At 40.7% G+C, this 15,432-nt stretch overlaps 1 protein-coding gene across 1 annotated transcript in view; it reads right to left on the reverse strand.

The window, feature by feature from the left end:
- Positions 1–207: 207 nt before the first annotated feature.
- Xpo1 (exportin 1) overlaps positions 208–15,432 on the reverse strand; it is a 42,218-nt gene continuing 26,993 nt past the window's right edge. The window contains exons 12-24 of the mRNA XM_032915880.1: positions 13,682–13,879; positions 12,859–12,997; positions 12,343–12,681; positions 12,084–12,247; positions 11,365–11,499; positions 10,289–10,472; positions 9,607–9,713; positions 7,310–7,504; positions 6,134–6,302; positions 3,420–3,554; positions 3,179–3,338; positions 2,605–2,701; positions 208–1,264 (exon numbers count right to left, since the gene is read on the reverse strand). Coding sequence (XP_032771771.1) covers positions 1,118–1,264; positions 2,605–2,701; positions 3,179–3,338; positions 3,420–3,554; positions 6,134–6,302; positions 7,310–7,504; positions 9,607–9,713; positions 10,289–10,472; positions 11,365–11,499; positions 12,084–12,247; positions 12,343–12,681; positions 12,859–12,997; positions 13,682–13,879 — 2,169 coding nt within the window. The 3' untranslated portion in view covers positions 208–1,117. The remainder of the gene's footprint in view (positions 1,265–2,604; positions 2,702–3,178; positions 3,339–3,419; positions 3,555–6,133; positions 6,303–7,309; positions 7,505–9,606; positions 9,714–10,288; positions 10,473–11,364; positions 11,500–12,083; positions 12,248–12,342; positions 12,682–12,858; positions 12,998–13,681; positions 13,880–15,432) is intronic.

Consider the following 15,432-nt stretch of genomic DNA (forward strand, 5'->3'; position numbering starts at 1 on the left):
GTAGCCCTAGCTGTACTGGAAGTCTCTATGTAGATTAGGGTAACCTCAAACCCAGAGATCCAGTCTCCGCCTCCCTGGTGCTTGGGCTAAAAGCATGAGCCGACACTCCCAGCTAGCAATCCTATTTCTAAGACAAGAACCAAACCAGATAAAAATATTACAATTCTTAAAATCACCTTCATTAATTTAGGAATAATTTAAAGCCAGTGAAGGGAAAATAAATGTAAACCAAGTTTATTTTGCCTTTTAAGTAGTGTTCTTAAAGCACTACAGCTTGGTAAACAATGTGAATTAGTATAAGTCATCTCAAAAGCCAGAGTTTTGTTTTCGTTGTTGTTGGTTTTTAATGAGTTGTTAAAAAGATGCAGCCTATTCTAACAGGATAAATATTTTTAACCATTTCACTTTGAGTTAATGAAGGCTCACAAATGAGCAACACTCCTCATTGAGGAAAACAAAAAGCTGTTGTCGACAAGCGACAGCGCACACACACAAACAAAAGAACTGTGTAAAAATAACTAACTGTTCCCATACTTTCGGAGTTACTTTACAATGGGATGATATGCACATGATCTTGCTGCAACTCGACACACAGACCGTAATACATGTAGTCCAGAGACAACGATTCAGCTCAGGAGGCGCCAACTCCAGACAGCGCAGTGCTATAATCGGTTAGCGCAACTGCTTTTACTCAGTATTTCCTTCTAGACTGAGATACAGACTAGAAAAAATGCTCCCTAATTAAAATTTGTATTGTTTACAAGAAAAATTTTATAATTAATTTGTATTAGAATTTACAAGTATATTCTCAAATCATACTTGCTGCCTTCCCCCAGCATTGCCTCAAAATGGGCATGAAGTAAAAGTTGTTTAAAAATGCCTTAATTTTCAACTTCATGCAAACTAAATAAAGATGACCAAAACAGAAGCTTAAACAATGAAAGGATATGTCACAGAAAAGTTCTTATACAAAAAACACATAAGAAAAAGGGCCACTAGGTGACATTTTAATTTACAAATTGGCATCATTTTGGTCGACAGAGAACCCATCTGCTGCTCTCCCAGGACAAACGCTGCAGAGGGAAAAGAGCCTAACGGGGCTTCGTGACTTCAGATTTTAGTCACACATTTCTTCTGGGATTTCATGTGGGTTAAGGATTCCAGGTACAGACATTTGAAGTTTATGTTTCTCCTCCTGAGCCTGTCGAAGAGCTGTTTCTCTCTCTTCCAAAAATAGATCCGATGTATCTTCACCTGCAAACTCCTGTGAATATAGATAATTGAAACGTCAAATACAGTAAAACGTCAAGTTGCCTGAGGCTACAGTGTTTATGTTTATATATATATATATATAAAATGTACGTATACGCACACATACACAAATAGCAAATAAATCTTAAAAACATGGAACACGATCATGGAAATTGTAGCTCAAATAATCACATAGTGCCATGGTCTTCAAAGCATTTCGTACATGATCTGGCATCAATTCTCAGCAAGCGGTCTTGAAAAAGTTAAGTGAGGGATAGTGTTTGTGTACAAAGCACAAAGCTCTGGGTTTGTTCACCGGGAACATAGCATTTCCAGAATTATCTGAGTTAGATAAGGACTCAAGTGGTGGTGGCACAGAGCACATCACTGCACTCAGGAAACTGCTGTTGGGAATTGTTTAAACTCACAGGTTTGCATGAAGCACAGACAACACTAAGAACCTGTCTCAGAAACAACAAAGGACTGGAAAAATGGCTAACAACCAAAAGCAGGAATAGTGAAGCCTTTCCCCAAAATTTGAATGGACATTGCCTTAAGAGGAATAGAAGTAAAAGGCCATCAATGTGCTTATTAAATAACAGGGTTAAGTGTAGTGGCATGTCTATAATCCTAGAACTTGAGAGGACACTGCTGAGTTCAAGACCAGTCTAGTCAACATGATGAGCTTCAGGACAGTCAGGGCAACAGACAAACGAGAGACAAGAAAATAGAAGTGCTCTCCACCCCTTTTTTTCTATCTCAGACCCCTTTCTCTCTCGCTCCAAGTGTTCCCTCTTCCCTTCTCTCTCTGTCCTTCTCTGTCCCCCTCCTTTGTCTGCCTCTACTCCCTTCCCTTCTCAACTACCCTTCCTTTGATCCAAAATAAACTCTATTCTATATTAAAAAAAAAGGGGGGGGGAGATAAGGTGGTGAAGGGGAGATAAGGGTTGGATGTAGCTCAGTAGAATGTTTGCCTGCTATATGCACGAGAATATAATCTAAATTATGTGCACACTTATAAAAACGTAGGGGATGGACTATAGAGCAGGTAAGAGCACTGACCGCTCTTCCAGAAATTCTCAGTTCAATCCCCAGAACCCACATGGTGGCTCACAACCATCTGTAATGAAATCTGATGCCTTCTGGTGTGTCTGAAGGACTCATACATATAAAATAAATAAAAAAAACTTAAAATGAGTGAGCTTTAGAGTCCTGCTCTCAAAAGGACACAGGCCGCATTCCTGAAGACCTCCACCATATCCAAGTGCAGATGTATGGACACAACATTTAAGTCAGCCAGGAACCTTGTCTCAAAAAAGTCAAAACAAAGAAATAGAAAACTTAAATATGTACCTTTATTTGAACTAAGAAATCCCTTAGATGTTCTTTGAAAGCAGGAATATCCTGATTTAAGCTGAAAAGTCCTGTCACAAAGAGCTTTACTTGAGCACTGCAAATCAAAACAAAAATTAATCTTTAAAACCTAAACATTTAAAGTGCCATTTAAGAACCATTTCCTTATCCCCAGCACATTTACCAAATTAAAAAACTTCAATAACAGAGAACTAGATATTCAGCCTGCAAAGGTGCTTCCAATAATAAAGCCTGGTGGTCTAGGATCCATTACTGGAAACCAGAGTAGAAGAAATGAGCTACCCGCCATCTTGCCCTCTGACCTGTCCACATGTACAGGCGTGCACACACCTGTAAACATCCATGTCTAAACTAAATATTTAAAAATGTACTGCAGTGATGTCTTATTAGGCAGAAGCTCTTACTTTCTTCCCAAGAATCCCAATCCCAGCCCCAGCACCCCTATCAGTTGGCTAGAACTGCCTCAATCTCCAACAGAATGGCTGCCTTGGTCCTCCACCTACACTCACATGTGCGAACCCACCCATGCGGTAATAGTAATGTAATCACTTACTCTTGTAGGTGAGGGAACGCAGACTTAAGGAGATTAGCCACATAGTCCTGAATAAACATCTGGTTGCTAACTGGACTTCCAGGATTTAGCGGTGTGCTTATTTTTCCTTCTTCAACCAAATTAAACATATATGCGAGAATTGATGCATGCATTGTTAGACCTGTTGAACAGAGCAAACGGATTAATTCCAAGATGGAACCCAACAACCAGAGCAATTAGAGCTATCACGTTCGGCTCTTACCCGCAGTATGGGAGGTGTCTGTCACAACAGAAAAGATATGCTGAAGAATGTCACAAAAGTACGTTTGGTAAAAACTCTGCGCTGCAGCTTCTTCTTGTGCAACATTTTGTAAAAGTGTAAAAAGTATCTGTAAGCCTAAAACCAACAACAACAATAACAACAAAATCATTATAAACTATGAATTATGTAAAAAAAAAAGACAGGCTCATGAGGTGGTCTTGGTACTGGGTTTTTCTTTGTGAGCTCCTGAGATAGGAACTCTATCGTAATGATTTACTTCTAACTTCTGAGCACCTCTCAAGCTACACACAGTTATATTGTAATTTACAGTAACAGAACGCTGGTTAAAGCCTGTTCTTTGTAGAGGATAATATAAAACTTCTATACATACTTAAATATGGAGCGCCTCATGATAGTTAATGCTAATGTACACTTGTGGAAACTTCCTTTTAAAAAAAATACTTATTTATTATGTATACGTCACACAGCTTTCTACCTGCATGTATGCCTGCAGGCCAGAAGAGGGCATCAGACCTGATTATAGATGGTTATGAGCCACTATGGGGTTGCTGGGAATTGAACTCAGGACCTCTGGAAGAGCAGACAGTGCTCTTAACCTCTGAGCCATCTCTCCAGCCCCCTGTGGCAACTTCTTAACCCACGACAGGTTCCAAATTTAATCTGGATTTTCTTTCTTCCTTCGTTTTTTTTTTTTTTTTGGAGTATAACCCTGACAGTCCCGAAACTTCGGTATTATGTAAGACCAGGATGGCCTCAAACTCAAGCTGTGCCCCCCAGTGCTGATATTAAAGGTATGTGGTGCCACCTTGTCCAGCTTAGCTCACCCCCTCCCCCCCCCCTTTTTTTTGCTTCTGTGTATTCATTTTAAATTAGCAGCAGAGCTCACAGACTCCAAGTATGCCACAGGCATCATAGCACATAGTCAGATACGAGAACTAAGCAAAGACAGGCCGTTTATTTACTCAGACAGGGTGGTGCCCTGTAAATGAGGCTGGCCTTACGCTAGAAGCCTATCATTATGCCACTTCAACCTCTCCAGGATTAGGATTAAAGGCATAAATGACCAAACCTGATATTTGGGTTATTTTAACCAAACATTTTAAACCACTTCTTAGGTGAGAGAGTTGTATGCCCCAACAAGAAGCCAGATTATCACTAGAGTTGTATCAGTGGTCAGGAGCTCTTGCTGTTCTTCCAAAGAAGGTGTCCATAGACATCTATTACTGCCAAACCCTTTTCTGGCCTCTGTGGGTACCAGGGAAAGGGTGGAGGTGCACAGACCCACATGCAGACAATACTCAGATAGTAACTCAGATAGTGCACGGCCAGCACGCCCAGAACTGAGGAAGTAGAGATGTGGTTGGTAAGCTGGTAGACGGGCCTGGAGTACCTGAGACCTTGTGTCCAAAGAGAAATGGGAGCTGGAGGGAGGGATGGCTCCGCAGTTTACAGCGCTTGTTGCTCCTGTAAAGAACTGATGCCTGGCACCAACTATGCACGGGCTCCAGGTAGGAGCGTGGAGTAAAGACAACAATAGACAATGGTTCTCTGTGACAGCAAAGCTGTGGAATAACCCGTTCATACGGGCAGCCTACGACACTGGATGTTTACATTACAGTTCATAAAAGTAAGCAAGATCACAGTTATGAAGCAGCACTGAAAATATCTATGGCTGAGTGTTTACAATGAGGAACTGCATTAAAGAGTCACAGTGCTAGGAAAGTAACAAACCATTGCTCACACACAGAGTAAGCAGGATTAAGATGAATTAGCTATAAAACTGCTTTGTTCAGTGACATTCTCCTACCCTCCAATTTAGGTCGTTTTTAACATAGAACTGTTTCACATAACTTCCTCTTGAAGATTCATTCAAACAGCTTATAACAAAAACCAACCTTACCACTATGCAATTCCTCGCGTGTGTTCACACAGTCGATTCCCTAAGAGAGGTACACAGGCTCCCAGAGAAGCCAGCCAAAATGCCCAGGAAACAGTTGCAGTTAGTAGAGTTAAGAGATCCTGCCTTTCAGCTCATGTGTATGATTGTTTATACGGTCTGTCTGTCTACTACCCATACCCACATCCACCACCGTGTCTTGTGTCTGTGGAGGCCAGAAGAGACCACAGATACGCTGGAACAGTTACCAGGAGCTGGGTCATTATGCAGATGCATGTTAGAAATCAGACCGAAGTTCCCAGAAACAGCAGTAGGCACACTTGAGACTTGTGCATGCACGCCACAGCACACACCTGCACTCACAGGCAGAGATGAAGTGGGGGTGGGCTGGGGTGTTGAGAATTAATAAACAAACTACCACACACAAACACCGGGCACAGTGACACACTTCTAATCCCAGTACTTGGAAGGCCTGGGCTACGCAGGGAAACAAAAAAAAGAGAAGAAAATCAACAGTCCTAAGACCAAGCTAGTTTTTATGAAATGGCTACTAAGGGCTAGTGGATGAAGAACATGCACAGAATGAGCTCCATGGAGGATGATTAACACGTCCCCACCACATGTTCATAATGCTGCTTGAATAACACAATTTAAAAGTAATGCACTTTCATTATTGAATTGATTCAGTATTCTAGAAACCTGGTTTACCTCTGTCAACTGAACATCCCCCAGAAATCAAACAGTGAAACTCAGTGTATAGTTCTGTTTATCAGCCAAATGACTTAAAGGTATTTACCTGTATCTGCGACATTCCTCATAGTATGTTTAAAAGCCCAAATAATAGAATCCAAAACAAGCTTGAACTGGGCAGGTGGAATAGCAAGGAATGCTGGGAAACAGTGAGAATTGACAGCTTGAAGTAACAAGAAAAAGTTTGTTCTGTGTTCTGGATACTCTTCAAAATCCTAAAGTAAGAAAGAAAGAGCACCTGAATGCCGTATTTATTAAAAGACGGAAAGACCCAGTTCTACTCACGTCCACCTTCAAGCTGCCCCCAAAGGAAACTCCAAATTATAGGATTTATTTATATTTCCTTAAAACAAAACAAAAACCTTATTTATTCATTACACACACACACACACACACACACACACACACACACACACACACACACACACACACACACACACACACACACACACATACATGAGTACAGTGTAGCTGTCTTCAGACACACCAGAAGAGGGCATCAGATCCCATTAGATGGTTGTGAGCCACCATGTGGTTGCTGGGATTTGAACTCAGGACCTCTGGAAGAGCAGTCAGTGCTCTTAACCGCTGAGACATCTCTCCAGCCCTGGAAGACCTTTTAAAAACCTTATTACTACCCAGTTTTATCCTGCTACATCTTGAAACCAGTAAAACCAATAGAGCATCTGGTGTCCCCCAAGTTTTAAAAACTGTACCATAGCTTCAGCCCAGACTTAATAATCCCCACCCCTCCCTTTCTTTTGTAGACCAAGCTGGCCAAGGTATATAGCAAGCTGTTATATGTGTGTGTTTTATGTCGGTCAAAATCCTAGCTGTGTTTTTTAGTTTTTGATTATTTGATTACTTAACTCTTTACTAGTCTGGAGTTCGTAGGGCTCACCCTTAATCCTAGAGGTAGGCAGATCTGAGTTCTAATCCAGCTGTGTCTACAGAGTGAGTTCCAGGACAGCCATGGCTATTCAAAGATTGGCGATCACAGATCTATCCACCCACGCTTCAAGTACTCTTAGGTGTGCCCATGACCAGTCTTTAGTATTTCTTTTTGTCATGAGTTTGTTATTAGGATGACAACTACTACTTGTACTTCAAATACAATACTTAAGTCTAGGACTTTTAAACTCTAAAAAGAAAATGCCATTTATATGCGTGGAGAACATGCTATAAAATCTTCCATTATATACTAAGATCACAAATCACCTACCTTATTTATCATATTCAATGTGCACTCAAAAACTGCATCAAAAATCTGAGGTATTTCAGCTGTTATATGTCCACCGAGTTTGTTGACAATAATGGCCATAGTACTGAGCACTTCTGGCTCTCTAGCAGCTGGAACATTTCTCTGGTAATCAATAAGAACCGCATCCAACAGAGGAGGAACAAAGTTTTCAGCTACCTGTTGGGGGGAGAAAAAGTCCTTTGTAATGTAAGCAATGCAGGCCAGCCCATCTCTAAGGTCATTCAGATTATCTGATGAGATAGACAGCATGCTAAAAATATTTAACAACAGGAATCAGTAAACATTAACAATGGGCACAAATACAGGATAATTTAAATATTTCAATGCTTCTCATTATGTAGCCAGGCTATACCCAAACCCATGGCATTCATCCTGCTAGTTCCATGGGGCTATGATGACAGATGTGTGCCAAACACCACCTTCATACACATTCAGTAGTCAGGAGCTCTAAATTGGCTACATCCAAAACACTACTACAAAGACCACATTTCTTAGTATGCTCTATAGAGTGGGGCGAATAAAATCGAAGAATATTCTGCGGCCAGCGCTATGAAGAGGTCGATGCAGGAGGACTGGCTCGTGTAACAGGCCAAAGCCAGGTACAGTGAATGGTTCTCTGTACCCATACAACCTATAACTCTACATCTAGGGTATGTGACCTCTTCTGCACATACACAGATAATCCTTAAAAAGAAACAAACAAACAACAGGTAGCTGGACTGCCATAGCAAATCCCAAACCATATGAGACACTGTCACAAGGGCAAGGTTTCAAGTGATTTCTTGACTAATCACTATTTGTACGTTAAAGTCATTCCGTACGAATGTTATCAGAGTTAGGGCTGACCCACGAATCCTCAGAACCATCCAACATCAAAAGGAGAAGCACACACAGGCTATTTTATTTGTTCACATCACACACAGCAGCGATGGACAAGAGCGCTTTTTGATAACTTCCCCAAGCACAAGGCCAAGAACTTCTTGCAGAGGAACAGCCTTCCAACCCGGGAGCACAGCATAGCTCTCCTTCTGTGCTCGCCCCCTCTCACTCACTGCCCCTCACCTATGCTAGTGCAGTGAGTGACCACCCGCTCACCTACTTCACACTGCCTTTACTTGAAAAGCTGTTTCAGGCAGACTTTGCCATTCTCAGCATAAAATCTTGAATGGATTAAAAAATAAAACAAAACAAAAAACCCAAAAGACAAAGCAAAAACCCCACACCTCCCCCACTCTTGTGTAGCCTGAGCTGTCACAGAACTCACTCTATAGATCAACCTGACCCTGCATCCCAAATAAAAGTGTGTTGTTCCACCACCATCTGAAATGTGTAACTCAGGCTGGCCTCTGATTGCTGACTCTCCTGCCTCTGCCTCCTTTGGTAAATCCTCCCCGTGCTATGACAAGTGGCAAAATAACACTCTTAAACTTAAAGGCGAGGGGGATGAGGTGGCGCTCATTGTGACAAGGACACAGGGAAGGACTCACGCCTGAGTAGATGCTGCTTTACTTATCTATAACAGAGAACTTAGACAACAAATGTTAGTCATCCAAGATACAAATGCTCAAATAAATGTCGGGCTTTTCTTATGTGCACACAAATGCACAAATCCATGTATGACAGACAGTGTGCACATGAAAGCTGGAGAGATTAATCTGTGGGAGTTGATTTTCCTCCTCCGTGTGGGCCCAGTGGGATGTGGCAGACAAACTCCTTCACCCACTGCCTGGGCTCAGAGCTATACCACACACCAATAATGAAGAGGGCAGGATCCTCCCAATTTTGGTGCTGCTTTGAGGCTTAGATGTAACAATCTGTTATAGTGTTTTGTTTTGTTTTTTTTTAATGTAGTTTTAAGTCAATAAAGCTCAAGATAAATGATGAGGGTTAAGATGATTCAAAGCCTTAATCTGCAACCTTTTCTCTTCTGACCTTATGAACCATATGGCCTGGATTTCCTTGTGACCTAATACAAAACACGATTTCTATTGACCTTTTACCATCTAAGTTTTTATTTTACCAACCCTGCAATCTACCTTTGAGCATATCTCTATAACCCCAAATAACCCATTCTTATCTATTATCATCTTCTGTAGCAAAAAGAAATTTCTTCAAAAAGCTAAATTGCTTCTGTTAACCATAAAAGGACCCCAAAAATACCAGTACCAAATAACCTTAAACACAGATATCTATCTTTTACTTAAAATACATGTAGATATGGCATATTGGTAAAAAGAAAAACAAAACAAAAATCTTACCATCTGAGGATCATTGGAACGGCTCACCCAACCAGATATTAATTTTAAAGTTTCCCTTTTTACTGTCCGCATACTTCTAATCAGTGGTTGCTTTGTAACCATTTCACCTAAAGAAATCAAATAAGTTGATAGTATGCAAAGTCAGGTCAACTTCAAATGTTATCATTCCACTGACGATTCAAAGAGCTAAACCTCCAAAAAAACCTCCAAAAGAAAGGCTGGAATATTAATGGAACGTAGAATTCTCAAGTGTGGGCCACCAAACAGCCAAGATCAAACACACACAGCTTTGGCATTTTGCAAAGTAGTCATTCTGTCAATTCTACAATACTTGTAGGCAAGACTAATCTTTTTTTTTTTTTTTTTCCATTTTTTTTCTTTTTTCTATTTTTCGGAGCTGGGGACCGAACCCAGGGCCTTGCGTTTGCTAGGCAAGCACTCTACCACTGAGCTAAATCCCCAGCCCCCCAAGACTAATCTTAATTGGGGTAAGCAAACAACTGTGGAGAAAGGGTCTTAAGGCCTTCTGACACCCCAGACAGCAGGTTTACATGAGTATGAAAAGTGCAGAAGTCAGTGAAGAAAAAGAAAAAAGAAAAAAAGGGAAAAAAAAAAAAACAAAACAACACCAGATAATCGTTACCCAGCAATCTACCTTTCCCAAGAGGACGGAATCACTCACCGTTAGCTTGAATGGCTGCAGAAATGTTTTCGCTGAGGCACTTGTACACATTGAGCATGTCTAAGTAAATCCTCCCCAGCTGAATCACAAAGGGGTGGCCAACAGCCTTACAGGCTCTCACGTTAGTTTTTAGTATGCTCCCCAGCTGCTTGACTGTCTCGGGGTCTTTCAGGATATCCACATTCTGAAACCACCACAATGAAACACAGTCTCATTTACTGGAAACATATTTGTAATCTCAAAAGACAAAGGCCAAGGGTTGCAGTTCAGTGCTAGAAGTTTTTATAAACACCATGCCCTAAGCTTAATCCCTATCACTTTAAGCTCAACTATCTAAAACCTACACTAAAAATGGAAATAGTCTCACCTAAGATTAAAACAGAATATTCTCAAATCAGCCATGTTGGCACATCTCTCCAGGGCACCTAGAGCCCCGCAGTAAACCCTCTCAAATACCATAAACTACACAAAACAAAATTTTTTCTTCTGTCTTTCTCTTATTTTGACAGAGTCTTTCTAGGTCTCAGGTGGCCTCCAACCTGTTATGTTGTCCAGGATGACTTTGAACTTCTACTCCTGCTCTATTTCTAAGTGCTAAGATCATATGCATGCACTGCCACACCCGACGTTTGTACTGTTTCAATGGTTAGACTCACATGACAGCACGCAAACATTAGGGAAATGGCTTGGATTAAGGGCCTGTCACATAAGCCTCAGATGCCCAAGAGCAATGGTAAAGATGGGCTCAGAATAATGCTCTCCCAGCACCTTCTGGAAGTCACAGGCTAAACACTGAGATAGGTAGCAGGGATGAGACCGTCCCAAAACTGTTCGATGTAAGGCCCAACACACAAAACTATCCTCTAGTTTCCATGTGTGCAGTGGACACTCTCATATACATGAACACATTATAATTTTATTAATAAAATATTTGAAGTGTACATTTCAAAGTGTTGAGACTAAAGTTTAAACATTAGACCTCAAAAGAAAACCCCCAAAAAACTAAAGAAAATTAACACATACAGAGAAAGAAACAAAACCAACCAAAACATAAAAAATAAAAACCGAAAACTTACTTTGGTTGCCTGTTGAATTATACTGTCCCATACTTGATTAGGGAGTAGCATGTATTTTTCTATCAAATGCTCTTGAACTGTCTGGTCTGTCTGTGCACCAATCATGTACCCCACTGCTTCATAAAAGGTATGAACCTGTTTTTAAATGCAAACACTTTTATTTCCATATTCTCATGCACCCAAATAACGGAATACATGTAACCGAATGACAGACTTGCTGTATTAATACTTATTTTCCCGATTTTGAACCTGTTTCTGTAGCTTTGATCGTGTGGATGCATGTGGGAATGGGAAGCTATGTGTGCATACGTGTAGATGCCTGAAGAGACCGAAGATGACAATGGAGAACTTCAAACCCTGAATTACAGGAGTAATTAAATCTGGATGGTGGGAACCCAAGTCCTCTCTCTACAAGAGCAGTACCCACTGTGAAGTGCTGGGCTGCCCTCCACCCATGAGCACATCACTTCTATAAACCACAAAGGACTGTGGAAGGGACTTGGCAGTTATGAGGACTGGCTGCACTGCCAGGAACACAGGTTTAAGCCCAATCACCCACACCGTGGTCAATGTTGTAACTCCAGCTCCATGGTCTCTGATGCCCTCTTCCCAGCTTCTTCATGCACCAGGGAAACAGGAGGCGTACATGTATGCACACACACAAGCAAAAGCTCATACTCGTTTAATAATAAATAAGCACTATGATATGACATATATACCTGCTGAGGCTGAAGATCACAAATTATAGTATTTATGTTGTTTAAAATCTCATCAATAAACGGCATTACTTCTCCAACTTGAACCTGAACAAAATGTCTACGGCATTTTTGAGCTATTTTAATAAATGTGTCACAAGCCATGTCCTGGACTCCATCATGGGTTTCTGGCAAAGTAAAAACATTCATTCATTCACTTTTGGTTCAACATAACAAATAAAAAGTAAAATTAGACACCATGAGTTTATTGGGTGAGACTTACCATGCATGAATTCGAATAGCTTGTTTACTACTGTCTTCAAAAACTTCCAGTGTGCTCTCAGAAACCGTGGGTACTGGCCTACTATGTACATGATATTCGATGCAATGATGGCTTTATTATCCTTGCCTCTCTTCTGCTCACATAATCCTAAGAGGTCCTTGATAACAGTGACAAGGAACCGCTTCTCATCCTCCTCGTGCATCGCCCCACTGATGGAGCCTATTGCCCAGCACAGTGTATTCAAATTTTTCCATGACCATTCTGTACCATTCACTTGATTTTGAAGTTTCTTAGTCATTATTATTTCCGTATCTACATAATCCAGATGGGTAAGATAAACTACAAAAACCAAGAGAAAAATGCAGATGTTTCACATGAAAACAAAATTTTTTCTGCTAAGGTTTAAGAGCATACTGGTAAGCATATGGTTTCTAAAGGAGTCAGGTAAGTTTGACCAAACATTTACTTTTCACAAATATGGCAAAAAAGTATAAAAATTGTCATTTATTTACTTACCTAATGTTTCTCTCATATTCTTATACAAATTTATGGAATCAGTATCCTTCATGAACTCTCTTACAACTTCTCCCTGATCATTTTCTACAACCAGTACCTCCTCTGGTTTAGCCATGCGACTAACCATCAATAAACGAACCTATTGATCAATAAACCAGTAAAGGAACTGTGTTAAGACATTTAGAAGCCACATCAAATATAGGTCAACAGGACTGTACTTAAAACTGAGTGGATCCCTCCCTATTTAGAGGCTAGGACTGGCTGCCAAGCTGGAAACAAAACTTTCAAATAAGGCATAGCCAGCCATACACGCTGGTGAGAACCTGGGAGGCAGATCCACGAAGACCAAGAGGTCAAGGTCAGCCTCAACTAATTAAGACCTACACTTTCAATTGTAAAATGCTTGGCTCTGGGATACAAGTCTGTAATCTCAGCAGCGGGAAGGCTTTCTAATCTCAAAATTTACTCTTTTGGTTTTTCTGGATAGCCTTGGTTGTTCTCAAACTCGAGATCCACATCCTCTGCCTCCTGAGTGCTAGTATTAAAGGTCATCGCCCCGTTTGATCTGTGTTTTTGATCCTATCAATAAACAGTCAACTTCTAATCTATAGACTTCATGTTTTATTGAATGACTAGATCGGGGATAGCCAATGAACAACATACACTTTAGTAAATCCAGATGACGCAAGGCTGTTAGCTTAAAAACATCCTTCTAAAACATTCTTGACAACTGGAAAACCTCTCAAGTTCTCTTCCCAACACTTTAGGCATCAAAGCTATAGTAAGGCTAGAGAGCGCTCACCACCAGTTAGTTCATCATTACCTTGGATAACACGGTCAAGTACAGTTGTCTCCTAGGAGGAATATCAAAGTGCTGACTTCCAGATAACAATGGAGAAGCAGATGTAGAAAATGGACTCTCTCTGTAGAGCTCAGCTGCCAAATGATTCCAGTACTCAAGACAGATTTTAAAAATTTCAGTTTCTTCCACTTCAGACACCAACAACATGTAATGAAGAGCCTACACATTAAGACCAAAGGAATTAGTATTATCACAAATTGCTTCCCCAAACTTAGTAAGAATTAGAAACTAATATTCTGAGTCTAGGCACATACATGCCTTTAATCCCTTCCCAGCACTTGGAAGGTAGAGAGCCAGGTGGAGGTCAGTCTTGTCTACAGTGTGAGCTCTAGGACAGCCAGCCAGGGCTACAGAGGAAGCCTTGTCTCAAAAAGCAAAACCAAAAAACTCTTATTTGAAATACATAAGGAGGGTGCTGGAGAGATGGCTCAGTGGTTAAGAGCACTAACTGCTCTTCCAGAGGTCCCGAGTTCAAATCCCAGCAACCACATGGTGGCTCACAACCATCTGTAATGGTATCTGATGCCCTCTTCTGGTGTGTTAGAAGACAGCTACAGTGTACTCATATAAGAAATAAAAAAAATAATAAATCTTTGAAATACATAAGGAATTTCATTCCTCGAACAGACTGAAAACTGGCAGCAAATCTTTTTCTAACATGCCCTCCAATGTTTCCAGAGTACGTAACAATACAGACTCTTCACGCAGCTTTTAAGCTAGACAGTATGCCCTACAGCTCTGGTGCCAGCTCATAGGAAGGCACAAACTACACGCCATGCTCAGGAAACCACAAGTTTGAAGTCAGCTACAAGGCCATATGGTGGCAGATGATGGTAAAGCAGAGACTAGAGCCACAGAACTTTGAGAGTGGCCGGTTATATATAACCCAATTTCACTCACACCACTACTTTGAGGACTTTGTCTCAACAAAATAAAATAAGGGCTATAAGGGCTCAGTAAACACAAAACATGAACAAGTTCAAAATGGAATATCATATAACCATGAAGAACACAGTAATGTCAGGGGTTGGGGATTTGACTCAGTGGTAGAGCGCCATGCCCTATGAAGTGGAAGGCCCTGGAATTTGGTCCCCAGAAAAAAAAAAGAAAAAAAAGAAAAAGGTTGGGGATTTAGCTCAGTGGTAGAGGCGCTTGCCTAGGAAGCGCAAGGCCCTGGGTTCGGTCCCCAGCTCCGAAAAAAAAGAACCAAAAAAAAAAAAAGAAAAAGAAAAAAAGGAAAAGAACATAGTAATGTCACAACATACTAAAATATACGTTGAAAAGGTCATGTATCATATCATATATATAAAAGTAACAGACAAATCCAGAGACATAAAGCAATGGATTTGGACCTACGAGACCTGATATAACAACAGTAATGATCTCATGGGCACACAATATGCTGTGGAGATAGTGAAAATATTTGAAAACTATATTACTGTTAGCTGAACTGGATTTGGAACATGCTAAACTATATGCTACTTTGTTCTTTGAGACAGGGTTTCCCCGTGTGCCCCAGATGCTCTATCTAGAATTCAAAGGGCTGGGATTAGGTTTACACTACCACACTTGGCAATTTTTATACTTTTAAATTAGAAAACTTTAGATCACAAGACAGAAATCCAGACATGGTGGTGATGCTTAGCATAGAAACACACCCAACAATAAATATCAGGCCAGTATTTAGAAATCTAGTTTTGAAACAAGACCTG

This window comes from Rattus rattus, chromosome 11, assembly GCF_011064425.1.
Source record: "Rattus rattus isolate New Zealand chromosome 11, Rrattus_CSIRO_v1, whole genome shotgun sequence".
NCBI lineage: Eukaryota > Metazoa > Chordata > Mammalia > Rodentia > Muridae > Rattus > Rattus rattus.